General features: G+C 49.0%; 1 protein-coding gene across 1 annotated transcript; it reads left to right on the top strand.

Annotated features, from left to right (window-relative positions):
• On the top strand, nucleotides 1-27,358 carry Abcb10 (ATP binding cassette subfamily B member 10). Its single transcript, XM_034522722.2, has 13 exons — nucleotides 1-412; nucleotides 10,179-10,379; nucleotides 11,247-11,449; nucleotides 12,705-12,839; nucleotides 14,271-14,417; nucleotides 15,399-15,534; nucleotides 17,416-17,511; nucleotides 18,451-18,660; nucleotides 20,433-20,512; nucleotides 21,984-22,164; nucleotides 24,745-24,788; nucleotides 25,109-25,143; nucleotides 25,261-27,358. Exons 1-13 carry the CDS (start codon nucleotides 1-3, stop codon nucleotides 25,526-25,528), a joined length of 2,148 nt encoding a protein of 715 aa, XP_034378613.1. The 3' UTR covers nucleotides 25,529-27,358.
• Nucleotides 27,359-27,511: the final 153 nt, after the last annotated feature.

Genomic DNA, 27,511 nt, shown 5'->3' with positions numbered 1-27,511 from the left:
ATGCGCGCCCCTCCTGCCAGGGCGCTGCTGCTGATTCCGCGCCGGGGCCCCGCCGTGCGAGCGTGGGCCCCGGCCGTCTCCTCTCGGACATGGCTGGCTTCTGAATGGACCCCGCTGGTACGCGCGTGGACCTCTGTGATCCAGGAGCCGAGCCCGGGCCTCCGCTTTCCCGCGCCCCTATCTGGGCTGCCTGGCGGCGTGGGGCGGTGGGCCACCTCCTCGGGGACCCGCAGGTGCTGGGTGCTGGCAGGACCCCGCGCCTCGTATCCCCTGCTCGCCAGGCTCCAGGGAGCAGCCGCCACCGGTGTGCGAGACTTTGGGAACGACTCAAGGCGGCGGCCCGCGGCGACCGGGCGCTCAGAAGTGTGGAAGCTCCTGGGGCTGGTGCGCCCCGAGCGCGGGAGGCTGTCAGGTAGGAACCCCGGGGGATCAGTGGACTGCGGGTGGGCCCCGGCCTGGCCTCGGCTTTGACAAGAGCGATCAGGTCTGCTGACACCTGTTGGAAGGCTATGGATGCCTTTCCCCAGCTGGATGGCGATCCCCGTCTGAAGCCAGTAGAGCCTGTTACCAGAATATTTAAATTGGTCCCTACCAGCTTGTTGTCAGTGTCTGCTTTGGGGCATACTCTGAATAAGGTAGAGTCTCCTCCTTTAAGAAAAAAACAAAACAAAAACCCAGAAGTTTTGCCGAAACCATGTCTACTTTATATTATACGTTTATAATTTAAAACAGAACAAAACCAAGCAAAACACTGCTAGGGTTACACAGTATCAAGCACCCACCAAAATTTCACAGGATGAAGCTGAGCACTGTGAACTTCGTGCTGGCTGTCACCTCCCTAAGTGACTTGATCAGGACCAGGCATTGGCCACAGCATAAAGGAACTAGACAGTAAGTCAGCCGGATCGACAAATGGCTTTTAAAAAAGAAATCAGAATTAGTTGTGTCTAAGTGACAGAATTCTGTAACTTCCCCATGTCTGGCAGTCATTGCAGGCAAGACTGGTTGGAGCACAGAGGTACTGAGACCTAGAGCCCTAAATCTCCATTCCTTCTGTCAGTATGGATTGTGCCCTCCTCCTGTGGGGTTACCTTGGGAAGCTGCCCCTGCTCCTGCTGGGAATCCCGGCATAGCAGGCAGGAAAACATTTGGATCAGAGACGAAATGGGATAGGCACGAGGGTTTTGCAAAAGGAAAGACTTTGCCATACAACTCTTGAAACAGGCAGGACCTCAAGTTGGTTGTTGAGTCCCTTGCTGTACAAATTACTCTCTTTGGGGGCCGTCGGCCTTGGAGCAGGATGTCCCTGGAGCAGGACACATGGATCTGCCATCTACAAGAATCAGGAGGTTGTTGTGTCCTTAGTGTGAGAAGACAGATTTTACGATGGTTGTTGTGGATTTCGATGGAAAAAGTCCTTTTCTTCTTGGCTATCTTGTAAACTTTTTTTTCCTCTGTGTTTTCTTTAATTTCTTTAAAAGAATTGTTTACTTTCATTATGTGAGCTTTTATTTTATTATGTGTATTGATGTTTTGCCTGCATGTGTGTCTGTGTGAGGATGTCAGATCTCCTGGAATTGGAGTTACAGACAGTAACTGGAATCTGAGTAGCAGGAATTGAACCCTGAACCCTGGGTCCTCTGGAAGAGCATCCAGTGCCCTTAACCACTGGACCATCTCTTCAGCCTCCTCCTCTGCATTTTATTGAGACAGGTGTAATGTAGTTCGGGCTGGCCTCAAACTCACGATGTAGCTGAGGACGTCCTTGAACTCCTGATCCTCCTGTCCATCTCCCCAGTGCTGGAATTATAAGTGTGAGCCACCAAATCCAGGTTTAAAAGATGTCTGTGGGGGGAAGAGGGCACAGGGAGGAGCAGATGGTGTGCATGGAGGAGCCTGGAGACCCTGGGCAACTGAGTGTGAACAGACTGTGAGGAGCCAGGAACCTAGGCTCCTGCTTCTGAAACTTCAGATCTTGTAGTTGTGGGGAGTCAGGCTTCACTGATGCCACGTAGTCCTTCCCTGTCTGCCTGTGCCTGTCATGTCTGTGACCTGTCACCTGGCCCCCCACTTGTCCTGCCCTGTCAGCACACTGTGGAGTCTGCATTAAGTCAGCTTCCATCATCTGAGCTATCAGTCTGCCTCACTGAATTGTCAGATGTGTGACCAGAGGGACAGACACACTGCCGCTGACAGTAAGGGCTTTGCTTCTGAGTCAGGGTCTTGCTCTGTAGTCCAGGCAGACCTCTAGCTTGAGATTTCTTGCCTCAACTTCTCAAGTGCTTCTTAAGGGAATTCTTTTATTTATTTATTTATTTATTTATTTATTTATTTATTTATTTTGAGACAGGGTTTCTCTGTGTAGTCCTAGCTATCCTGGAACTCACTCTGTAGACCAGGCTGGCCTCGACCTCAGAAATCTGCCTGCCTCTGCCTCCCAAGTGCTGGGATTAAAGGCGTGTGCCACCACCGCCCGGCCTTAAGGGAATTCTTAAGGCTTCCTAAGTAGGTGGTAAATGCATTCTGTCTTTAGGAAGGCTGAAGAAGAACTCTTTAGATGACCTATGTTGTCTTCAGAAGCTGTGGTGAAGCCGCTCTGGGTGTTGGCACTCGTGGAAGTAAAAGGAAGTGGTGGCACCGTTACTGTGTAATAGATCATGCTGAGGGTTGGCACATCTCTGAAATGCTGGGGGAACAGAGCCGTTGCGTAGGTTTGTGTCTCTGTCCGAACGTAGGTTTGTGTCTGTCCGTTCGTCCGTGTGTCTGTCTGTCTGCCCTCTGTCCGTTCGTCCGTCTGTCCATCCGTCTGGTTTTTGAGACAGGAGATCATTTTGTAGTTCAGACTGACTACAAACTCACAGCATTATTCCCTCGTCAGCCTCCTGAGTGCCTGTCATCATTTCTTTAAAGAGCCCCCAAAAGCAGATAAGAAAAGAAATGCCAATGTTAGTTTTCCCCTCCCGGCCCCCTCTCACCCCCCTCTTTCTTTTTTTCCTTCTTTTTCCACCCTCATTTTTTGGAGACATTTCTCTGTGTAGCCCTGACTGTTTTGGAACTCACTCTGTAGACCAGACTGGCTCCAAATTCAGAGATCCGCCTCCCTCCGCCTCCTGCGTGCTGGGACTAAAGGCGCCACCACTTCTGGCTTTGGGTGTTAGTTTTCTAGTTTTGGAGAAAATACAGATCCTAAGACTGGGGGTTGTTTCAGTACTAAACCTCCCTTCCCTCCTCTTCAGCAGTTTGTTCCTCAGAAGACTTTGAAGTTACAGATCCAAAACTTGGAAAGCAGGGCCTCCTGCTACTGATGACTGCAGATGCTCGCCCAGAGCAGATGCTCACCCAGAGCAGCAGCAGTGCACTTAGCAGTCCACTCCTTCAGGATTTCAGCTATCTTCGTATCACCAAGTCTGCAGCGCTGCCCAGAGCCTTTCCACACTAAGTGTTACTCTTATCACTTTGGTCACCTGGAGCCTCAGAAGGTGCTGACCCCAGGACCATCAGGAACGTGCACAGAGCAGACAGGGGGGGTACATACTCAGGCTTCCTGTGTGTTTAGCAGATAGCAGACCAGGGCTCAGCTCTCCCAGAGAGCGTCGCCTCCAAGATGAGAAGATAGCTAGAGTGCTGGGGTCTCCTGGCTCACGGGGCGGGCTCCTAGCTACACTATCATTGTACTCTGTTCCCTTCACCAGTGCAGATATGCGGGATTCAGGTCGGCCACCCTCCTGTTTCCTGGTAAGGGCTGATGATGTGTGATAATGACTGTTCGCAAAAGCTGGTGCCTGCCTGGAACTATGGCCGAGCTTGTGGCTGACTTTTATATGTCTGTGGAGGGACCATAGTTAAGGACAGTTGGAGAAACGATGAGACTGCCTATAGCTGCAGCTTCCTGATCCTGCAGGAAAGGTCTGAGGGACACGAGGCACAGCCTGTGATGTGGGGGCTACTCCAGGGATCTGACAATCTCCTGAACCCGTTTCCTGCTTGTCTTTAGGCTTTCAGCTCCCACCCTCACTTCCTCCCTCAGCCTGGAGTCTGTCGCCTCATCTCCCTTTCATAGCTACATTGTCTCTGAAAACATCTCCCTGTCCCTGCAGCTCTCAGCGTGTCTGCAAACAGCTCTCAGCCTCCTGAGGAAGCTGCCCTTTTGTCTTTTTCCTTTCAGTCCCTGGTCTCTGAGATGGGACAGCTGAGTTACCTCTGGGCTGAGCCAATGCCCAGGTCGCTTCTGAAATGACAGCTTCCGGGCGCTGTGCCAGATGCCTTCTGTGTCTGATCTGCTCAAGGCAGCTCCAGGAGAAGGTTCTGTTGTTGTTGCTGCTGCTGCTGTCCGTTTATTGTAGGAAATTTTGAGGCACAGAGGAGTTGAGTGACTTGTGTTAGGTCAGACATGTCGGTGGCCAAGCTGGGTTTTGGTCCTGTTTGTTTTCTCATTAGAACCAGCTTTCCTGGCCCTCCTCAGCCTCTGACTTCCCAGACTTGGTGCAGACCTAGAGCAATGCATTTACTGTTTCTGACCTCTCTGACCGCCAGGACTGAGTCATATAGGACATTGAGCATTGATACTATCAGCCTGGAAACAGCTGTAGAGGCTGCTGGAACCCCTCAGGCTAGCAGATGCTGCCCCGTGCTGTGGAGGGAAGATGGAGAATTCCAGGTTACAGTGTGCCGAGTGAGGTCTAGGATTTGGGTGGAACCTGATATCCCACAGCCCCATATGGCAGAAACTTGATCCCAAAAATCCAGATGGCCAAAACCCATTTTATTTACATTCAGATTGTAATACAAAGGGCTAACAACAGTGAAATAAACCAGAGCCACTGTTGGGATACAGCAGCTCAGTTGGCAGAGTGTTAGCCTGGCACACACAGCTCCAGGCTCGATCCCAGTACTTCATAAAACTTGGCATGTTGGGACACATCTCTAATCCCTGCATTCTAGAAAGCAGGAGGTAGAGGCAGGAGAACTGCCATCCTTGGCTTCATAGTTAGTTTGAGGTATCCTAGGCTACATGAAGCCATGCCTCAAAAATAAATAAGCAAAATGGGACTGAAGAGACGAGTCAATGGCTAAGAGTGTGCATTGCCCTCCAGAGGACCGGAGTTTAATTCCCAGCACCATGTCAGTCAGGCAGCTCACAACCACTTAAAACTCAGCTCTGAGGGAATCTGATACCTCTGACCTCTGAAAACACCCACACACTCATGTATACACAGGATTAAAAATAAATGAAATGGCTGGACAGTGGAAACACACACCTTTAATCCCAGCACTCAGGAGGCAGAGGCAGGCACATCTCTGAGTGTGATACAGAGTGAGTTCCAGAACAGCCAGAACTGCAGAGAGACCCTGTCTCAAAAAGACAAAACAAAACAAGTCTTAGTGTTTTATTGATGTACAGAGATACCATTTAATTGGGGCTGGCTTACCGTTCAGAGGGTTGGCCCAGAAGCATGATGGCCTACAGTCAGACATGGTGCTGGAGAAGGAGCTGAGAATTCTACATCTGGATCCTTAGGCATCAGGGAGTGACAGTGACATACTGGCCAGTCTTGAGCTTCTGAGACCCCCAAAGCCTGCCCCTAGTGACACACTTCCTCGAACAAAGCCACACCCACTCTGACAAGGCCACACCTCCTAATAGTGCTGCTCTCCGTGGGCCTATGGGAGCCAATTTTTCTTCAAACCACTACAATAATTAATTAATTAATTAATCATCAATCAATCAGATCCAGAGAGATGGCTTAGCCCTGGCTGCTCTCGGTCTAGGAGAGCCAACATGTACATGGTACACATGCATGCATGCAGGCAAAACATCCACACATATAAAGTAAAATACATCTTAAAACGTGCAGATTGCTTCAATGCTTTGAATTAATCTGCCCCCCCTCCCCCCAAATCGGGAAGCTGTGTGTCCAAACGCTGAAGGTCCTTGTCACCATTTGGTTTTTGATTGATCAATAAAGAGCCAATGGCCAGTGGCTGGGCAGGTAGACTGAGGCAGGACCTTTGGATCTTTGAGGGCTAGGGACTGGGAGAGAGGAGGGACTCACCATGACAGGGAGAAGGATGGGAAGTAAGAGCTGCAGGAGAGAAAGCCAAGCAGCCATGTGAGAATTCGGGTAAGGAGCCACTGGCCACTTCCCCATTGGGCCTGGGGCAGCAGGGGAAGGTTTAGAGTCTCAGGAGCACCAGAGGTGCTAGCATTTGCTAGCAGCGAATGGTTCAGGAGTGCCCAGACTTTGAGCTAGTCACAGCATGCCAAAAATTAACTGTGTGTGTGTGTGTGTGTGTGTGTGTGTCTGTGTGTGTGTCTGTGTCTGTGTGTCTTTCATTCTCGAATCCAGATTGCTCCTGGATGGTTGCGCACGTACAACCCACCTGGAGCCAAAGTGGTGTAGCTAAATTTGCCGCTAGATTAAAATTGATTTTAAGTAATGGAATAAATTAATACATAAGTCCATGGACTGTACTTGGATGAGTTTAGATTTAGCCAAATAGCCTCCTTCCCCCAACCCCTGCCCCAGACAGTACCTCACTGTGTAACCACGGCTGGCCTGGAACGTGCCTTTTGAATGGAGGAATTCCAGACGTACCTCACCACGGCAGGTTCCCCCTTATCTTTGTATGGGTGTCATTACAGTGTTGGAACTCAGTTGGAACCCGGGTTATGTAGTTCACAGCGTGCAGATTCTTCATGTGATTTAGAAAACTAGAGTAGTCTGGCAGAATACTTCACACCTATAACCCCAGCACTCGGGAGGCAGAGGCAGGAAGATCACTGCAGGTTTGAGGCCAGCCTGGTCTGCATACTATGTTACAGGAATGCCTGTAATCCTTTGTTTTAGTTAGGGTTTTATAGCTGTGAAGAGACACGATGACCGACACAATTCTCATAAAGACAGACATTTGATTGGGGCTGGCTTACAGATTCAGAGGTTCAGTCCATTATCATCTGGTGGGAAGCATGGCAGCATGCAGGCAGACATGGTGCTGGAGAAGGAGCCGAGAGTTCTACATCTTGATCTGAAGGCAGCCAGAGAAAGAATCTTCTTCAGACAGCCATGAGGAAGCTGTCTCCTTCACTGGGCAGATCTTGAACACTAGGAGACCTCAGAACCCACCAACACAATGACACACTTCTTCCAACAAGGCCACACCTCCTAACAGTGCCACCTCCCAAGGACCAAGCGTATACAAACCACCACATCCCAGCACTCAGTAGAGTCACTGCAAGTTCAATCTGTGTATGGTCTATGTATGAGTTCCAGGCTAGCGAGAGCTGTATAGCAGGGCCATGTCTCAAGAAGGAAAAAAAGAAGGAAAGGGGGAAAGGAAAAGAAACTAGAGGAGAGGCCTTTGGGAAGGGTTCTTCCTGATCGTCAGCCATTGGCTGAGTGATGTGGAACCAGAGACAAGCCACTGTCCTTGCCCTGTCACTATCCCTTGGGAGCATGCTGCTTTAAATCAAAAGGGAATTGTTTCTGTCCTGGTTCACATTCTCCGGTTTGATTGAGGTTATGTGTTGTGTTGTGTTATGTTGTTTTAAGGTATGTAGCTAGGAAGGGCTTCAAACTCCACAGATAGCAGGGGAGAGCCTTGAGCTCTTGATGCCTCTCTGCCTGCCTCTGAGTGTCCGGTGGGACTGTGGGGACACAGCTGTGACAACCCGCCCAGTTTATGATTATGGAGGTTTTCTATTTTTCATTGTATTTTTAAATTTTAAAAATTTAATTTGTGTGTATGTGTGTGCATGTGCCTGGTTCCTGCAGAGGCCAAGAGAGGGCATTGGACCCTCTGGAACTGGAACTAGATGGTTGTGAGCCATCTGTGAGTTTTGACAGCTGGCATGTGAGCTCCTGGTTGGCCCAGCCTGACCTTCCCTGCTGAGCTGGCAAAGGACTTTGCTCTGGTCAGTCACTTTGCTGCTCCCCTGCTAAAGTCCAGTGCTCTTTCTTTCACCCGGCAGATATTGACTGAGCGCTTGCTCTGTGCTGCAGGTGAGGGCTGAGGGGTTACAGCAGCCAGCAAAACAGCCATGGGCAGTGAGCCAGTGGCACACTTAGAATGCCAGGACAGAAAGTAGACACACAGAGGGCAGGAAGCAGGGTCAGGCCTCTCTGAAGAGCTGCCCCACCCCCATGCTTACCACTCTTGCTCTGCTGCCTCTCAGCCGAAGCCTGAACACCCGCTCAAGTCCTGCCACAAACCAGCAAGGTTCCTAAGAGATTTGTTACCCAAACCAGAGAAGCCCAGAGGAGGCAGACCTGCCCTGTGTCCAGTCACAGCGCCCTCCTAAAAGGAGCCTGGGCTGCTGAACCTGTCATACTTCCACAGATGTTCTGAACTCACATAAACTCTGAGGACGGAAAAAAGAGGAAACCACTCTGCAGATGCTAATATCGTTGTCTAGGACTTGTTTTTTAGCCAGCCGTCTGTCTGTCTGTCTATCATCTTTCTCTGCTTTAGCAGTACTGGGGATTAAAACTAGGATTTCACACACACTAAGCAAGTGCTCTACCACCTAGTGGCATCCATAACCCTCTTTATTTTGAGACAGTGTCTCCTTAAGTTGCCTAGACTGTTCTTGAACTCACTCTGTGGCTGAGGTTAGACTTGAACTTGTGATCCTCCTGGATGTCAGCCCACACTTCATCTTGTTCAGTTGTTCTACGTAGGTACCCAACGAGTGACTTTATTCCTTGTACTGGTGGCTTAATATTTATAAATTCTTTACAGTAGGTTCAACTTACCCAGTTTATGTGGGTGTTTAAGATATGGATTCTTTTTTGGGGTTGTTTTGTTTTGTTTTTCGAGACAGGGTTTCTCTGTGTAGCTCTGGCTGTCCTGGAACTCACTCTGTAGACCAGGCTGGCCTCGAACTCAGAAATCCACCTGCCTCTGCCTCCCAAGTGCTGGGACTAAAGGCGTGCGCCACCACCGCCCGGCATGAATTCTTTTGCTGATATAAGCAATGCTATAATCTCACATCCTTGGCTTTGTATTTCGAGGGTGTGGAAGTGAAACCCTCAGGAGTCTGTTACTAGTCACCCGCGACCTCACCTGTTGCTGGTGTGTGAATTTGCTCCTTCACCAGTGCACTGTGTGCTCCCACCCATGTGAGAGCCTTTCCTCAGCTTCACCATCACACACACGAGCCTGTAATCCTTGCCAGTCTCACGAGTAGGAAAAAAATCGGCTGTGTATGATTTCATGCTCCTTAAAGGTGTGGGTGTGGTTGTCTGTGGTGTGTCTTCTTTCTAACTGGTCTTTCCTTAGAATTTTTTGTTGTTTGTTTTAGACAACTATGAAGCTAAAACTGGGGGGCTTGAAACTTGCTGTGTAGAATAGGCTAGCCTTGAACTCAGAGATCTGCCTGTGGCCCCCAAATGCTGGGGTTACAGACAGTCATCACCACACATGGCTGGAATTTTTCAGCAAGCTTCTGCCTCCCTTGTCTGTTGATTACTGACATGGAGAACTCTTCTCCTGTTAACTGTCAGTTCACGCTTTATTCTCCAGAGCCGTAATACTCAGAGGGGACACACCATGTGTAAGTGGATCCCCGGAACTGCTCCCCAAAGCTTATATAGAGAGCTTTGAAGAACTGAGCATAGGCAAGAGCATTAAACCCAGCACAATGACATGGACCTATAATCCCAGCATTCAAGGAGCTAAGATGGTGTCGTGGCAAGTTCAAGGCCAACCTGAACCACGTAATGAGTCTGAAGCCAGCCTGGGCTACACAGTTAGGCCTTGCCTCAAAAAAGCTTCCCCTTCCTTACATACACAGAGGATAACTTTCCCTGGATAGTCTGCCCGTCGAGCGAAGGTGTGGTTAGACGCCAAGGAGTAAAAGCAAGGAGCAGAAACGGAGGAGGAGCAGGGTCTGAAATGAGTGTGAATACCAGAAGACAGGAGGGAGGCCATTGCGGCTGCCGGTACACAAGGAAGGAATACAAACCATAACATCCCTTTCTCCAGCTGCATGAGGAGGGGACACACATTTCTACACAGCCACGCTTCTTCTTAGCCTGAAGCCATCTGGTCGTTAGTCAGGCCCATCGGTGAAGGAGAAGAATGCGCAGCCACTGAGGCCTGTGGGGGGGCTGAGGTCCCATGCGCTCGTCGCTGCCCTGTGCTGTGTGGTGAGTCTGACTGTCATGCCTGTCTTCCAGCTGCCGTTGGGTTTCTCACCGTGTCCAGTCTCATCACCATGTCTGCCCCTTTCTTCCTGGGGAGGATCATTGATGTTATTTATACCAACCCAAGTGAGAACTATGGGGACAGCCTGACTCGCCTCTGTGCTGCTCTCACCTGTGTGTTCCTGTGTGGCGCTGCCGCCAACAGCATTCGTGTCTACCTCATGCAGTCTTCAGGTCAGTCTCCTCAGGTGACAAAGGTCGTGGGGTCGGGTCAGGGCTCCGAGGCCCCTTCTCTTCCTACAATCGCACTGGGCTCTGACATCCCACCAGGAAGGCTTACAGTCATTCAGAACATTCTCTACTTCTTGTGGTCAGGGTTGAGCAGGTAGCAAAAGCAAGCGCTGTCTGCTCCATGCTGTTGTGTAGCTGCTGGGGCGGGAACTTGAATGGCTTTCCTTTAGAGAGCTTGGTTTGGCAGCAGCACTGCTGACAGCCCTGAACTGTGTTCCATGTCTGTGTGGCTAGTAAGATGGTGTCTGGGTGGTTAACCCATTCCTGCTATTACAAAGTGCAATTCATGTAAGGGTAGCCAGTCATGAACTGATTGACGCTCCGGGTCTGTGATGCTCCTCACATGTCAAGGACAATGTTACCTTTTAAAGAATTAAAGTGTATTTATCGTTGTTGTGATATATTTACATACATGTGCAGGCACCCCTGTGCATGCGGTGAGATCAGAGGAAAATGTTCTGGAGACGGTGCTCTCCTACCTGATCTGGGTTTCTGGGTCCCAAGTGATGCCTCAGGTCATCAGGTTTGTATGGCAAGGACCTTCACCTGCTGGATCTTCTTGCTGGCTACGTTTCCTTCATCACTACCTCCCTTGCTCCCACAGTCTGCAGGTACTAACAGGAAGTTACATACAGATACATATAGGCCAGGGTCTGTATGAGCCCATCCAGTGCCAGGATCCACGGAGCTGATGTGCTCAGTCTACAAACTGGCTTTGACAACAGGCTAAATAAACAGCTTGTCGGTGGCTGCCCCATGAGTGGCGGGTGGCTGCCCCAGTCACCAATGGCCGTTGTGTTCACTCTGCAGGTCAGAACATTGTGAACAGACTGCGCACTTCACTGTTCTCCTCCATCCTAAGGCAAGAGGTTGCTTTCTTTGACAAGACCCGCACAGGCGAACTGATCAACCGCCTCTCCTCAGATACCGCACTCCTGGGTCGCTCCGTGACTGAGAACCTCTCTGATGGCCTGAGGGCTGTGGCCCAGGCCTCGGTTGGTGTTGGCATGATGGTATGTCAGTCTCTTCTCTTGGTGTTTTCTGTCAGGGCTCTCAGGACCAGAGCTGGTGAGCATGAGAGGCTTGAGATGTCCTTGTCATTTTGTAAGCAAATAGAAACAAGAACATTGCCCCAGTCTTAGGGACAAAAGGATCGCCTCTCCTGGCCTGGCCTACATGTCTCTTGAGTAAGTGTCATTTAGAGTGGCTTTTCCTGAAGACCAGGGTGTGAAGACAGCCAATTGTGTCAGGCCAAGGAGCGCCTTTGGGAACCAAGTGTAAGTAAGGATCAAGGGGCATAGACCTCACCTCCACCCCTGCAAGGTAACCTGTGTTCCACAGAAGTCTTGCTTATCTCTGACAGCTCAGCCCACCTCAGCTCACTCTCCAGGTAGTGTCTGTGCTTCAACCGGCCCTGCTGGCCTGAATAACTTGTGCGATTGTAATGTTCATGGGACAAGGTTAAAAGGCAAGTCAGTGCCAGGGTTGTGATTCAGTCGGCATAGAGCTTCCCCAGCAGGCACTGAGCCCTGGGTTCCAGGTCCAGTACATCTGGCATAGTGGCATCCGCCTGTAATACCAGAACTCAGTAGACAGAGGTGGGAGAATTAGAAATTTAAGGTCATTCTTGGCTACACAAGCTAGTTTGATGCTAGCCTGGGTTATATGAGATTGTGTTAAAACAAAACAAGACAAAACGCCACAACCAAAAGCCAAGCCAAAGCAAAGGGCAGGACATAGTAAAGTATTGCCAGTTACTGAGCAGAACTGTGGTTTGAGGGAGGAGATGGACGAGCAGTCAGATAGTCATCTATCTGCTTTACCGCTGGACTTCAGGAGGCCTCCTGCCATTGATATTATTGTCTATGCAAATGAGATTGGGCAGGTTTTTACAATGCATTGAAGAATCACTAGGACCATTTAAAACAATGACTGCACTGCAGAATTGGGGAAGTCTAATCTAATTCAAGAAGGTTCTGTTCTTTGAGCCACTGTTGCAGTTAAACTGACCAGAGCTGGTCCACTGGCTCTAGGCTGCTAAGTCCTGGAAACAGTCTCCCCCAAGCCCCCAACCCTGTGGCAGGAGTGTTAGGAGTCCTGCTTCAGCTGCATATAACATGGGTTTTGTAAGGATCAAAGATGCCACGAAAACCCAACCCAAATAGGAGGCTTGGCTTGGAGACAATGTCTCTTCAGGCTGCACACTGTAGGTCTGAGGATGCCTTGCCACTTCGGGGAACAAACATTCTTGACTTTTGTTCTTGACAGTTTTTTGTGTCACCGAGTCTGGCCACCTTTGTTCTGGGTGTGGTACCTCCTATCTCTGTCCTTGCTGTGATTTATGGGCGATATCTACGGAAACTGTCCAAAGCCACACAGGACTCGTTGGCAGAAGCCACACAGGTACTGACCTTCCGTGTGTGTTATGTAGGTGTGGGGCTCGGAGTAACAGGCGGATTGCATGATGTGCACAGTGTGTTCCTTCCCAGCATCAGCACCAGGGAAAGAAACAAGCAGCAAAGTCCTTCCTTTTACCCCAGTGGACGTCAGTACAGACTTGAAACACTCTACCCCTGGCTAGCCCCTTAGCCCAGACTGCATCCAATTCGCTCTGTTTCCCAGGCTGGCCTAGAACTCACGATATAGCCAGGGCTGGCCTCAGACCCTCATACTCCTCTTGCCTCAGCCTCCCAAGTGCTAGTGCTACAGTTGTGAGCCCTACACCTGGGTTTTGTCAAGTCCTCACTGTTTTCTGTCACTGTTTCTGGTAGGACAAAAAGCTAATATGACCGCTATGGTGGGACACACCCACAAGCCTAGCTTTCTGTAGCCTGAGGCAGGAGGATCATGAATCTGAGACTAGCTTAGGCTACCTCTCTAAACATTTTCTTTGAACAGAAGACAAAAATAAAAACAAACAGATGCTAATGTGTTTGGGAAAAGTGTCTAGTTGGCACCGAGTCTCCATTAGCTCAGTAGGGCAGACTTCTTTAAAAAAAAAAAAAAAGAAAGAAAGAAAGAAAAGAAAAGATTTATAGGCTAGAGAGAGTTGGCTCAGCGGTTTAAGAGCACTGACTGACTGCTCTTCCAGAGGTCCTGAGTTCAATTCCCAGCAACCACATGGTGGCTCACAACCATCTGTAATGGGATCTGATGCCCTCTTCTGGTGTGTCTAAAGACAGCTACAGTGTACTCATATAAATAAGATAAATAAAAATTACGTTAAAAAAGATTTATTTTATAATTACATATGTATGGGGGGGGCAGGTATGTATACATAAACGCAGTTCCCCTCAGAGGCCAGAAGAGGGCATTGGTCCCAGTTGTGAGTTGTGAGGTTCATGAGCTCAGATTCAGTTCCTCAGCAGGAGCCGGGAACACTCTTAGTCTTCTCTCCAGCCCTGCACTTTATATTTTCTTACAGCAAAATGGATTCTTCTCTGCACTTTGCTATGTGATCTTACTTGACCATGCCTCATATAGAGCCTTTCACTGGCAGAATATTGAATAAGAATCACATTTTAACTTTGCTATCAATTACAGTGTGATGCTCTTCTCTTTGGGGGGTGTGTATGTCGTGTGTGTGTGTGTGTGTGTGTGTGTGTGTGTGTGTGTGTGTGTGTGTTTTACCTGCATGTATGTCTGTGCACCACGTGTGTGCTTGGTGCTGGTGAAGGAAAGAAGGCATCAGATCCTCCAGAACTGGAGTTACATATGGTTGTGAACCACCACATGGATGCTGGGAATAAAATTTAGGTCCTCTGTAAGAACAACAAGTGCTTCTAACTGCTAAGCCGTCTTTCCAGCCCTTACCGTGTATTTGAATCCTCATAGCTAGCTGAGGAGCGAATTGGAAACATACGAACTATCCGAGCTTTTGGGAAGGAGATGACGGAAGTGGAGAAGTACATGGCCCGAGTGGACCAGTTGCTGCAGCTGGCACAGAGGGAGGCCTGGGCACGAGCCGGCTTCTTTGGAGCAGTAAGTGGATCTCTGCAGGCCATGAGATTGCAAAGAGGTTTTCATCCTGTGACTCTTGACACAGTAGAAATGATTTTATTTTTATGCTAAGATTGACTTGGACTTTGAGCTATTTTTATGGCAGGAGAAGAAAGCAAGAAAGTGGAAACAGAAACAAGTAGCATGTATGAAGCCTGCTGCTGGTCCCCGGTGTGTGCCAGGCAGTCCTAAGGGACACTGACATCGAGTACCTGTGCTCTATGTACCTTAGGACTGGGCCTCAACATGTGTTTGCACAGGCTCTGGTCCCTCCGATGTAACCTCACTTGCTGATCCCATGGAGGGTTACCTAACTTCAGTGCACTCTGGAAGGAAGTTTAATAAACTGGTTACAAAATACCCAGGAACCTGGGATGGAAAACCACCATGAGTGCTGGGCATACGCAGGAGCCTGTGACAGGCAGCTTGTAAGTTTGAGGCCAGCCTGCTCTATGTAGTAAACTTGGGGCAGCCTGGTCTACGTAATGAGCTTGGGGCAGCCTGGACTGCATAGTCAGACTGTCAAACACAAACAAACCAAAACCAGATAAAGAGAAAACGGAAACATCTCCATCTAAACCTCAGAGGTTGTTTAACATGTAGAGAAGCAGCAGCTCAGAGAAGCTCTCACTAGGGCCCAAAGCTCAGAGATGGGGTTAGGGCTGGAGCTCCATGTGGAGGATGTCTCCTCAGAGCCATGAACATGGTAGACTGGTTCACATCAGGGAGGCAGGCCTAGGCGCTACTCTCTTCTGTTCTGAGCCAAGTAGATTGGTGACTAGCCTGAGAGAAGTAGTGTCTAAGCTGTCGTGGGGATGCAAGTATTTTCTTCACGGCTGCAAATATTTCAAAACCTTTCTGTGAGGAGTTTTATATCTTAAAAGGGAGGCAGAGGCCTGGTTTACACTGTTGTCCCAAGAGGCCTTTGTTTGCACTGACATCTTTGTTTTCCTCCTCCTGTAGACTGGGCTCTCGGGAAACCTGATTGTGCTGTCTGTCCTGTACAAAGGAGGCCTGCTGATGGGCAGCGCCCACATGACAGTGGGCGAGCTTTCTTCCTTCCTCATGTACGCTTTCTGGGTTGGATTGAGCATCGGAGGTATATCATATAAACAGGCTTTGAGGGTACACATTGAAAAACAGGCCCCACTGAACGGGCATTCTTACTGTGCCAGTCTCCTAAGCAAACCTGAAGTTATCTGAGTGGGTGAGCAGGTTCCCTGTTGGGAAATTTGGGGCCCTTGTGTCCTTCCACAGCTCGGGAGCACTGTGGAGACCCTGAGCCAGGATAGGGCGAGTCTCACCTCACACCTGCTGCTGCCCAGACTCTTAAGCTGTCCCTGCTCAGAGTCTCTCTTTCCTCTCACTCCTCAGAATTAATAATAAGTTTTTGTCAGTTTTATTTTGTTCTTTGACAGTTTCATACCATGTACCTAGGACATTGTCTCCCTTCCTGCCCCTCCCCCATCCTCTCGTTTCTTCTCCCCTGTCAGCTCCTCTTCACGAACCTCTTCCCCTGCTCATGGAGTTTTGTTTTGTGTCCCACTGAGTTTAACCCGGACTGTCAGTATGGCTCTGGGTAACAGTGGGTGACAGATGAAGACAGTGACCCCCGCCCCTTCCCAGACCCTGTGGGTCACCAGAGGTTCAGCAGAGTGAGAGAAAGAGACAGAGACAGAGAGAGACAGACATGGGTAGGACCTTGTAGGCCCCTTTCTTGCCCTTTGCAGGGCCAGTCTCGAGGTTTAATGTCTGCAGCCATAGCTCTGAAGAGTTCCTGATGGCTCAGGCGTGCAGTGTCTGGAAGACCGCATTCCTCAGCCCCTCCTCCTGTCTTCTTCCTCTGACATTCTTTTGATCCATTGTTTGGCAAGTGTACCTGAGCCTGAGGTGCTGTAAAAGCCCAGTTTAGGGCTGAGCTCTCAAGTGGACGTCTTGCCAATTTTTAGCATCATGGCTAAGTCTCTCTAGTCACTGCTGTTTACTACAAGGAGATACTTCTCTGGGAAAAGCTGAGAGTAGCATTTATACATTGGCATACACATACATATTTATATGTTTTGATAAACATACATAGTGTTTTGTTTTAATTGAGAGCTTTATTGTATAGCACAGGCTGGCTTTGAAATCTCGTGCCTTGGTGTCCCAAGCACTGGATTACAAGTGTGGGTTACCACACTCAGCTTTGGACTTTTTAAAAGCTGTCCTGGAACTCACTATGTAGACTCAGCTGGCCTAGAACTTACGCGGGCCTTAGAGTTCTTTTTAAAAGGCAACACTGTTGCATTTCCAGTGATTGTCCCTACTCCAGTGACAGGATCTGTACCCTTTCCACCAGAGTGGCATTTGTTACACAGCTGCTGAGCCTACAGTGACACATTGTCCTTATCAACCAGAGGGTTACATTAGGGCTAGCTCTTGGTGACCCCACACATACAGATTGCACAAGTGAGCCTTGTCCTAGATTCACTGTTACACCATCACAAGAGAGTTGTCCTTGCTGCGCTGAACATTTTCATTCCACCTGTTAATTCCTCCACCTCTGGCGTGCACAGGCTGTCTGCACGGCGTTGACATTTTCAGGAGTCACGGGGTTGGAATCAGTAAAGCAGGAAGCCTCTCCTGGCTGGTGTCACATTTAAGATTCTGTTAGCCTTGTAGGATCTGTTTTGAAGGAATTTCAGTTCACATGGGGCAGGCCCCATGCTGCACTTGGTATGCTGTCTGGGAGGAGGAGGCTTTCCTTGCAGTGCTGTGACTTGCCACTGGTGGGCAGTGTGGTCCTTTTTCTTATTAGGACTCTGAGAAAGTGAGGCTGTGAATACTAGGGTGGGAGGTGGAGCAGCTGACAACCTCGGCTTCTTCAGTGAAAGCAGCAGGTTCCACATGGACAGAGGTGGTTGCTGTCTCCAGGATTCCCCAGGTCAGGAGGGCCTGTGGCCTTTCTTGTCAGCTGATGACAGACTCTTCTTGTCCTCAGGTCTGAGTTCATTCTACTCCGAGCTGATGAAAGGCCTGGGTGCTGGTGGGCGGCTCTGGGAGCTGCTGGAGAGACAGCCGCAGCTGCCTTTTAACGGTGGGTATACGGTGGGGTGTTTGTGGTTTCGACAGTTAGACTGACATTCTGCCTTCCTCAGGGAATGGACCACTGCCAAGAGGTAGCCCCTGCTGCAAAACAGGGAGGTCAGGTTCTCATGGTCTCTGATGGATACACTTCAGGGGATGCTCTGGAAATGTGAGGCTGACGACATGCCATGCTGCACATGCACCTGCAGCCAGTCATTATCACCAAGGGCAGGATAGCAGCAAGCAGGCCGGTGTACAGGAACACCCAGATGGCCTTCCCGAACCTTCCTTAGTGATCCTGACATTTGTAAGAGGTTGGGGAAAGCGAACATGAATAAAAGGCTTTACATTTCTTGGCTCTGGGGAGTGATGCTGGGATGCTGGTACTGAGTGGAAGTCCATCTCCTCCTTGGGATGCTGGGATGCTGGCACTGCATGGAGGACCATCTCCTCCTTGGGATGGTGTGTGTGTGTATGTGTGCGCGCGCATACGCATGTGATGCGTATCAGGCCAGGTCACACTGGAGCTAAGTAAACCTTTGACCCTTCTTAACCTTTGACCCTCCTTATCCTCATGGCTCTCATGCATCCCTGTCACTGTACTTTCAAAATGTTTATTTGGAATAGATGAAGAACTCTGTACAGAAACTACTTGAGCACAGACAGTGGCACCGAGAGAAGTTACTGTGGTGGGTCAGACCCAAGGGTCGGTCCTCACACTGTGCTTCACACTGCTCCCAAGAAAGGTGGCACCTCAGATCTGTCAGATCACAAGACCTTACATGATAAACCCAGCACCTAGACCTGCTCCTCATAGTGCCCCCCACTCCCCAGGAACATCTGTTTCTGTTCACTTCATTCAGGCAAGGGAGACAGCCACCAGGAGACAGGTGCATCTGCCTGAACTCCGTTCTCACTCTGGCTTTCTGTGTCCCCTCTTGTGTTTCAGAGGGGATGGTGTTAGATGAGAAGACCTTCCAGGGTGCCCTGGAGTTCAGAAATGTGCACTTTGCGTACCCTGCTCGCCCAGAGGTGTCTGTGTTCCAGGATTTCAGTCTTTCCATCCCATCTGGATCTGTCACAGCGCTGGTTGGCCCTAGTGGTTCTGGGAAATCAACAGTGGTCTCGCTCCTGCTGCGGCTGTATGACCCTGATTCAGGTAGGTGACAGCGTGGGCAGAGGCATCCCTGAGCTGTCGGCGCCTTCTGCTGCTGTCTGCTCCCACCCCATGTCCAGGAGAGACCACACCTGACCATATTCCTGCCTTGGAAATGGGTCAGCAAGACTGCCCAGCAGTAAATGCCTTCTGGTGCCAGCAGCCACGGGTGCTGTGGACTGTCCCTTACCCACACTGGAACTCTGCCCTGACATGCACTGAGGTGGCAGTTGTGAGAATTTCAGAGGCCTTCTGATGGCTTCTGCCTCAGGGCTGTTTCTTAGCTGTTTTTTAGGGGCTTCTGCCTCCAGACCAGACTGTTTAAATTTATTTTGTATGTTCTGCCTGCATGTGTGCCTGTAGATCAGAAGAGGGCACCAGACCTCATCGTAGATGGTTGTGAGCCACCATGTGATTGCTGGGAAGTGCTCTTAACCGCTGAGCCATCTCTCCAGCCCCCTCCTTGGCTGGTTTTTGTTTTTGTTTGTTTGTTTGGTTGGTTGGTTATATTTATATATAACCAGAGGCAGGGTCTTCTCTGAAGCTCTAATTGGTGTGGAACCCACTGTTTAGGTGAGGTTCACCTCAAACTGCGGCAATCCTCCTGCTTCTGCCTCCTCGAATGCTGGGATTCCAAGCATGCACTACCAGGCCCACTTCTTTAGTTGTTTGAGAAACAGCTAATTTAGTGACCAGGGTCCATGTGGTGATGCTGCTAATATTGACCTGAGGATTTCCTTCAACCCTCTTTTTATCTTTTCTTTTGAAACAGGTTCTTACTTAGTTTTGCAGGCTGATTTTAAACTTTTGACCTTTCTGCCTTAGTTTTCTGAGTAGCTGGGGCTTTAGGCCTGCATCTTCTGTGCTTGCTTACTTGCTTGTTTGTTTGTAATCTATTGTGTTTTTTTTTTTTAATTCAGGTCCTTACCTCCATGGCAAACACGCTATTTCCTGAGCCATCTCCCCAGCCCTCCTCTTCCTTCTTCTTCTTTTCTCTTCTTCCTTTCTTTTCCTTCCTCCTCTTCCTCTTCCTCCTCCTCTTTCTCCCAAGTGTGGGATCAAAGGCACGCACCACCCTGCCTGGCTATGTCTTCAGTAGGATTAGCCTTTAAGAGCAGAAATGCATTACTTTTTATATTTCCTGCTTAGAGTGGATGATCTGTACGTGAGCTTTACTTTTTAGACGTAGAAAGCAAGCGTGAGACTCGCATGCATTCACGAGATGTGTATGTATGTGCACCGTTCCACAGACTTAGACGGGGCTGCTTATTGACTCCAGTTTAAGCTTGCAGAACATTTGTAGACTACCATTCCCGAACCAGGCCTTCATGGTCTCTTCTGATACCAGCATTATCAGGAGACTGCCACAGAACTGCGAGTCAGTGCACACTGTGTGTTCCCCTGTCCCACACACTTCTCTTGGGAATCAAGAGTCTTGATGATATTTTTAGTGTTTAAAAATTGTCTGGGGGTTGGGGCTGTGGATCAAATGGTTCCTGTTTATTTAGTATACACAAACATCTGCATTTGATCCCCAGTACAGCCTTAGGGGGAGACGGGTCAAATCATGGCGCACCCCTCCCAGGTAGGTCGAGGAAGGAGGGTAACTTCAAGATCACCCTTGGCTACATAGGGACTTTGAAGTGGACTAGACTCCATGGGATCCTGTCTCAGTTAAGAGGGGCAGGAGCCGTGAGTCTGGGATTTTCCCTCCTTTTTGGGTTCACTTTGGTTATCACCCTTGACCTGTAGTGACCTCTGCCTTCTCCCATCAGGAACAGTCAGTCTTGATGGCCATGACGTTCGTCAGCTAAACCCCGTCTGGCTGAGATCCAAGATTGGAACAGTAAGTCAGGTACGAGGACAGGCTTCCCTTTCACTCCCCTTGTTGGAGCTGCTTTCCCCTTGCTTCCCCTCGAGCTCACGTTTCTCAGGAGCTTCTGATGGACCATACTATTCCACACACTCCCACTCCACACACACACTACACACACACACACACCACACACACACACACACACACACACACACACACACACTATTCCACACACACACATTTACTCTACACACACCATTCTACACACACTTCACATACACACTCCCCACACACACTCCACACACATTGACTTCACACACACCATTCCACACACACTACACACAACACACACACACTATACACACACACACACACACACACACACACACACACACACACACTCCACATCCAGACTGATGTATGGCACAGGGACTCAACACAATTCATCAGTTGAAGTGCTGACTTCTCACTAATAGCCGAGACTAGTGTTTTTGTACAGCACTGGGGGGCTCGAGGAAGGACGGGTGGAAACTTGCTGTTCTTCACAGTTTCCATGCGTGGCTGTGGGAGGCAAGTGTGGTTCCTTTTCACAGAGCTGTTTGCACAGACTGTGTGGAGCAACAGTTGTATCATGGCCAGCTGTCTCTTACCGCTGTGCACCCTGTGATCACCCCCACCTCTCATTTTCATACTGTATGGGGACTTATGTACAAGGATGGATAGATGGTGCAGTGTGGTACTGACTAGACCTCAGCAGAGTGTGACATGAGGGCAGAGGAGAGATTAGAGACCGCTGTGCTCCCTGGGGTTCTGTCAGTCAGGATGTTGTAGTGGTATCTGATTGTTTGTCAGAAAGCAGTGGATGGACATGGGCCCTTTGCCTGAGCAGAAGGTAGGTAGTCCAACTTGGGTCTTCCAGACCCTGCTGGTCCTAGGGAAGGGGCTGAGATTTATAAGGTTGTCATGGGCCAGCAATTGTGGGCATCCATCTTGGGGTCTCCTTCCCACAGTGTGGTGAAGACAACAGATCAATTTGGTTCTCTTCATGGTAAACTGGGACCTTTTTGAAAAAAATTACATTTTGTGTGTGTGTGTGTATGTGTGTGTGTGTGTGTGCATATGACGTGGTGCACATGCGGAGGTCAGATGACGACTTAGGGGAATTGGCTCTCCCTTTTTACTGAATAGGTTTTGGGGCTTGAACTCACTGAGATAACTTAGGTTATCTGGCTTGACAACAGGCACCTTTACCTCCTGAGACGTTTGCTGGCCCCTAAACTGGAACTTTTCAAATCAGCTGGGTGAAGTTATAGAAGAGCAAGCCCTCCAGACAGTTCTGGCAGTGTGTCACTCTTGGCTGAGGCCGGTCCTCAGCTCCTTGGCACCCATGAAGTCATCGGAAGTTTCTGTCTGGCAGTGTGTCACTGTCGGCTGAGGCTGGTCCTCAGCTCCTTGGCACCCATGAAGTCATCGGAAGTTTCTGACAAGTGTGCTGTATTTCCATTTTCAGGAGCCAGTCCTGTTTTCCTGCTCTGTTGCCGAAAACATCGCCTACGGCGCTGACAACCTCTCCTCGGTCACAGCCCAGCAGGTGGAAAGGGCCGCAGAAATGGCCAATGCCGATGAGTTCATTCGTAGCTTCCCACAGGGCTTCGACACTGTGGTCGGGGAGAAGGGCGTCCTCCTGTCCGGTGAGCAGTCCTCTCCTGGCAGTGCAGCAGGAGCACTTGCCTCAGGGCGTCCCCACGTGGTTCTGGGTGCACTGTTGTTTATAGATGAGGTTTCCATCCTTGCAGCCTAGGAGAACCACTGCATCCTCTCTACGAGGAGGTGTTTCCTTCACTTTGTACCCAGAACTTTCCTTGGGACTGCTGATAGTTAGTTAGTGACAGCAAGCCTTTGAGCACATCTGAGGAAGGATATGCTTTATAACCCGAGGCTGTAGGAAATTAAAGAAAAGAGATGTGACATAGAGGTTGTATGATGACCTGAGGAAAAGGACTATCCCATAGAAACCCAGCGCAGAAGGTCACTGAAGACTGTTCTGTTGCTGTGAAGAGACACTACCACCAAGACAACGTTTATAAAAAGAAAATATTTAATTAGGGCCTTGCTTACGGTTTCAGAGAGTAAATCATTATCATCATGGTGGGGTGCACAGCAGCAGGGGGAGCATGGCAGCAGGCAGGCGTGGTGCTGGAGAAGGAGCTCATCCTGACCCTTAGCAAGCAGAGAGAGAGAGAGAGAGAGAGAGAGAGAGAGAGAGAGAGAGAGAGAGAGAGAATGAGAACACAAAAAGGTCTCCTGTGTGTTTTTGAAAGCTCAACTCCTGCCCCCAGCAACAAATTCCTCCAACAAGGCCACACTTCCTAATCCTTCTAATTCTTCTCAAACAGTGCCACTCTCTGGTAACAGCATTTAAACATATGCGCCTGTGGGGACCATTTTTATTCATATTACCACAAAAGTGGTTTTATGTTCCAGCGAGGAACCAGAGACCAGAGAATATTCCAGAAAGGGCAAAGAGTGAACACGTTGATGGACCATCTGTCATCTTGGTCAGATGTGATGTCCTTTTATTGTCTTGTGTAGTGATAGGGATGGGGCCCCAGGCCTTAAGCACTGTAGGCAAGCATTGTTCCATGGAGCCACACTCCTAGGCTGTGCTTACTTCCTTAAAGCACCTCTGAAAAATGTAAAGCCCCCTCGACATGAGTATTCCAAGAGGCACTAGCTGCTGCTACAGGATTTTACCCCAGGATGCTCCAAGGACCACTCTGGGGCACGCAGCTACCTACTTCAGAGGGCCAGGAGGGGCCTTCCTGCATCCCATGGCTCCATGCGAGGGGGCTCCTTAGCATCTGGTGAATGTGTTGAACACCTTGATGAATGAGCATCACTGTGGATAAAGATGCCCTATCCACAGTCAGCTTGGAAGGATGCTGTTAGCACCTCAAGCAGGAAAGGAGGTGTGAGCGCCAGGCAGCTTTGGCTGCTGGAAGACAGACCGCAGGAGGGAAGGATGAAGGCTGTGTGCCACTGTGGAGCAATGGAGATGCACACAAAGCATCGCTACTTCCTTTTGCTCCCAAGGAGTTTCAAGTTCCCTCGATGAGCTGGCTGTTGTATTGGGAGAGCCCTTCACGTCATGCCTTCACTGACCAAGCCAACTCAGTCAGTCAACAGGGTCCCCAGGGAGGGACTAAGGATTAAAGAAAGACAAGACAATTAGACAACATTATAATATGACCTCAGCCAGTGCTGAAGCTGGTTTATTTTTTTCCAGTCTGCTTTTATACCATTCTAGGTACGTGCAAAGAACAGGGTCAGCTCTAGGTCAAATTCAAAGTAGTCAAGAATCAAACAAGGCATAGACAAAGGTCCCACGATTCTGTGTTCAGGGACTTAACGAGATGATCAAGATACAAAGAACATCCTCCTCAGCTGTACTCCTCTTGAGCCCTGTCCTAGCCCAATGTCAAAATCTTGTTTGAGCCTGCTCCCTGTCCTCGCCCAGTGCAAACATCCTTGCCAGTGTCCTTGAAGCAGCACAAGAGCTCCCCACACCCACACTGTCCCCCAGCTGTTTGAGTGTTCAGTTGTTTTATTATTTTTTGTTGTTGTTGTTTTTGAGACAAGGTCTCGTTATACAGCCCTGGCTAGAGCACAAAACTCACTCTGTAGACCAGGCTAGTCTTGAACTTGCAAGATCTACCCGACTCTACTCCTGAGTGCTGGGATTAAAAGTGTACGTCACCGTTTGTAGTTGTGCCTCAGTTTTGGAAGGAAGTTGTTTAGTTTTTGTTTTGTTTTGATTTTGGCTGTGTGTGTGTGTGTGTGTGTGTGTTGAGACAGGGTTTCCTTAATACTAGCCATGGTTGTACTGCAACTCCCTCTGTATAGACTAGGATGGTCTCACCTCAGAGATCGTCTCGTCTCTGACTCCCGAGTGCTGGCACTCTCAACCACACCTGGCATCAGTTTTCAGCTGTAGAAATGAAAACGATCCTAGTGTCGGCCCCAGCAACAACTGTTCTAGATTAACTGCCTCGTGCACTTAGGGAACGTCTTCTGTGAAGGAAATCCTCAGTATATGTTAGCTATGGCGATTGCTTGCTGTGCAGTTTAGTAAGACGGTATGTTTAAAGACAAACTCCTGCCCATCCGTTGTGGTTGAATGGAAGACGTTCCCTCCAAATTGTCACTTGTCTTACTGGAAATTTTCCTAAGCAGTTTTGTTAAGCTTGCCTTCTCTGTCTGTTTTCTGTCAGGTGGGCAGAAGCAGAGGATCGCAATAGCCAGAGCCCTGCTGAAGGTAAGACAGCTGCCTGCCGGCGGCTCGCCAGCACCCACGTCTGTGTGTGTGTGCACCAGACCCCATTACAGATGGTTGTGAGCCACCATGTGGTTGCTGGGAATTGAACTCAGGAAGAGCAGTCGGTGCTCTTAACCACTAAGCCATCTATCTCTCCAGACCCAGTTCTCTCCTAATGCTGTGGGGTCTGGGAGTCAAGTTCAGGTTGTTGGGCTTGATGGTTAGTGTCTTTACATGGTGACTGCCTCACCTATCTTCTCATTGTCCAGAGCTGTGTTCATTGATAACTCCTTTCTCTGCTTCTATTTTTACTTTTTCAGAACCCTAAAATTCTTCTCCTCGATGAAGCAACCAGGTGAGGCTATCTCTGTGACATATGTGACGATGTTAGTATACTATCTAGTGTGTGTGAGTGCAACCACGTATGCCGCTCTGACGTCTGCTTCCTCGTGTGTAACCTTGTCTGTCACAGTGCACTGGATGCTGAGAATGAACACCTGGTCCAGGAGGCGCTTGACCGGCTGATGGAAGGAAGGACTGTGTTGATCATAGCTCACCGCCTGTCGACCATTAAGAATGCCCATTCTGTTGCTGTCCTTGACCAAGGAAAAATCTGTGAATATGGGACACATGAAGAGCTGCTTTTGAAGCCCAATGGGCTTTACAGGAGACTGATGAACAAGCAGAGTTTTGTGTCATATAATGGAGCAGAGCAGTTCTTGGAACCTGCACGGGTGTAGCCCTCAGTCCAGCTGCTGGGTAGCTGAAGCGGACTGTGACTCCATCATGTACTCATCAGGACCCTGTCTAAGACAGAAACAAAGCATCGATTAGTGGCGGGCTGTCTGGGAGTCCTTAGAACCAAACAGATTCTAGAGGCTGTGTGAAGCCTGTGAGTATACTTCAGTTAGTTGAAATATGCCTCTTTCCACAAAGAATGTACAATATGGTTTCACGATGTACCTGTCCTCCCAGACTGTTATTCGGCTGTAAAATCGTAACCCTCTAAATGTTTAAAAGCACTGAAGTGACTGCAGGTTTCCAGTGTTTGCTAGCTAAGCAGAACACCTCACTTCCTGTGTGTGCTGCCAAGTCGAGTTGTTCTCAGGTGACAACTTTAAAAAGGGAATTAGAAACTAAAGACCTAACTAATTTAAACCAGTTTGCTAATCACGGGGGCACCTACCTGGGGCCACTGAGGGAAAGTTTGCCTTGTCTGTCCCCATGTCTTCAGGTGTCAGAGTTGCAGCAGACTTCCAGGCTGTACCTGGCAGAATGTGCAGTGCTCACCATTTGGGCACTCGAGAGCATGATGCATTCTGCCAAAGGAAGAAGTCCTGCTCTGTAAACTGGAAAGCTTCTATTTTTTTTATTACCTCCTTGTTTTATGGCTCCTTTTGAGAAGCAAGGTACAAATGACCAGGTATTATCAACAGAAGTGAATGAAAATCCATGTCACATTTGTTGAAGCATGTATTTTGAAAAAAAAATACTCATTTTAAATATGTAATTCACAGGTATATTGTAGTTTTATATTTTATATTTTTATTGATAAGGCTGAATCTGAAAAATACAATTTTCAGCCTTGAGTATGTTTGATGGTTCTTGCAGAAGCAAGGCAACAAAAGGAACATCAGCCTTTGGAGAGCATCTTGATTAAGACACACGTTGTCCTGCCAATCACAAGAGGAAGTCTAACTGGAGTGCCAAGGCTAGGAGATGAAACGCTGCTGGGCCAGAGGGAAGGAGGCTCCTAAATTGTTCATTGTGTAGACATGGGTTCTGTGAAGGAACAACCCAAACCCAAGAGGGTAATGTTGCAGCATCCAGTTCATGTTGAAGATTTCAACAGTCATGAAATAAGCGTTCTGGTTTCCAAAAAGAGAAAAAGAGTGGCTCACACCTCCCACTTGGGAAGCCCCACTTTGTTACATAGTGAGTTTAAAACCAGCCAGCCAGGGTGTGAGACTTTGTTTCAATGTTTCAAACAGACATCTGAAGAGTTTGGAAGTCCTCCTCCACCAGGTGCATGGAACTGGAATGTGGAGCTGCCCTATAGACGTGCCCTTGCCCCTGTGCCTACGGTTTGTCACCTACAGTGTCACAGCTCCTACAGCAATGACAGTGGCCAATGAATTTGCTCACTTTTTGTATCAGTGCTGTTATCTGGATGTTGCCTCAGGAAGAAGTGCTTTTTTTATGCTGGTGATGTAGAGCCTGAGGCATAGCTCCCCTGAGTTAGTTAAAAGGACACACCTGCCGTGCCCATTTGCCTCTGACCCTTCTAGAAGAAACCTCCTCACGAGAAGCAGAGTGTCACAGTTTGTTACGTGGGGAACTGGCTAATGAGCACGAGGCCCCGTGGACGTGTGTGGGCGGCACGTCTGTGACGGCAGTCTTCCACAGCCCGGCCTGCGTTTACGAAGCTCCTTGCAGGGTGTTCTCAGAACTCAGAGCAGCTGCGTATCAGGCTGGTGGGAAAGTATTGTGAAAATTGAATTGAGTCATCACATTTTATTTCTTAATATGTTTAACATTTTATATCAGATTAAAATTTATAGTGAACTGAATCTGTGTCTGTTGTTATGATGCAGAGGTTGATCCGAGGGACCCCACACATGCCAAGAGCTTTACTACTGACTTACAGCCAGGCTTCAGCCTCACGGCCATCGCCTCTTGTAAAATTTTGTACATATGCACTTTATTCTTTATCTCCCCCTCCC

This window comes from Arvicanthis niloticus, chromosome 18 (genome assembly GCF_011762505.2).
Source record: "Arvicanthis niloticus isolate mArvNil1 chromosome 18, mArvNil1.pat.X, whole genome shotgun sequence".
NCBI lineage: Eukaryota > Metazoa > Chordata > Mammalia > Rodentia > Muridae > Arvicanthis > Arvicanthis niloticus.
The sequence above is the reverse complement of the archived record's forward strand: the minus strand, read 5'-3'. Positions and strand labels throughout refer to the sequence as shown.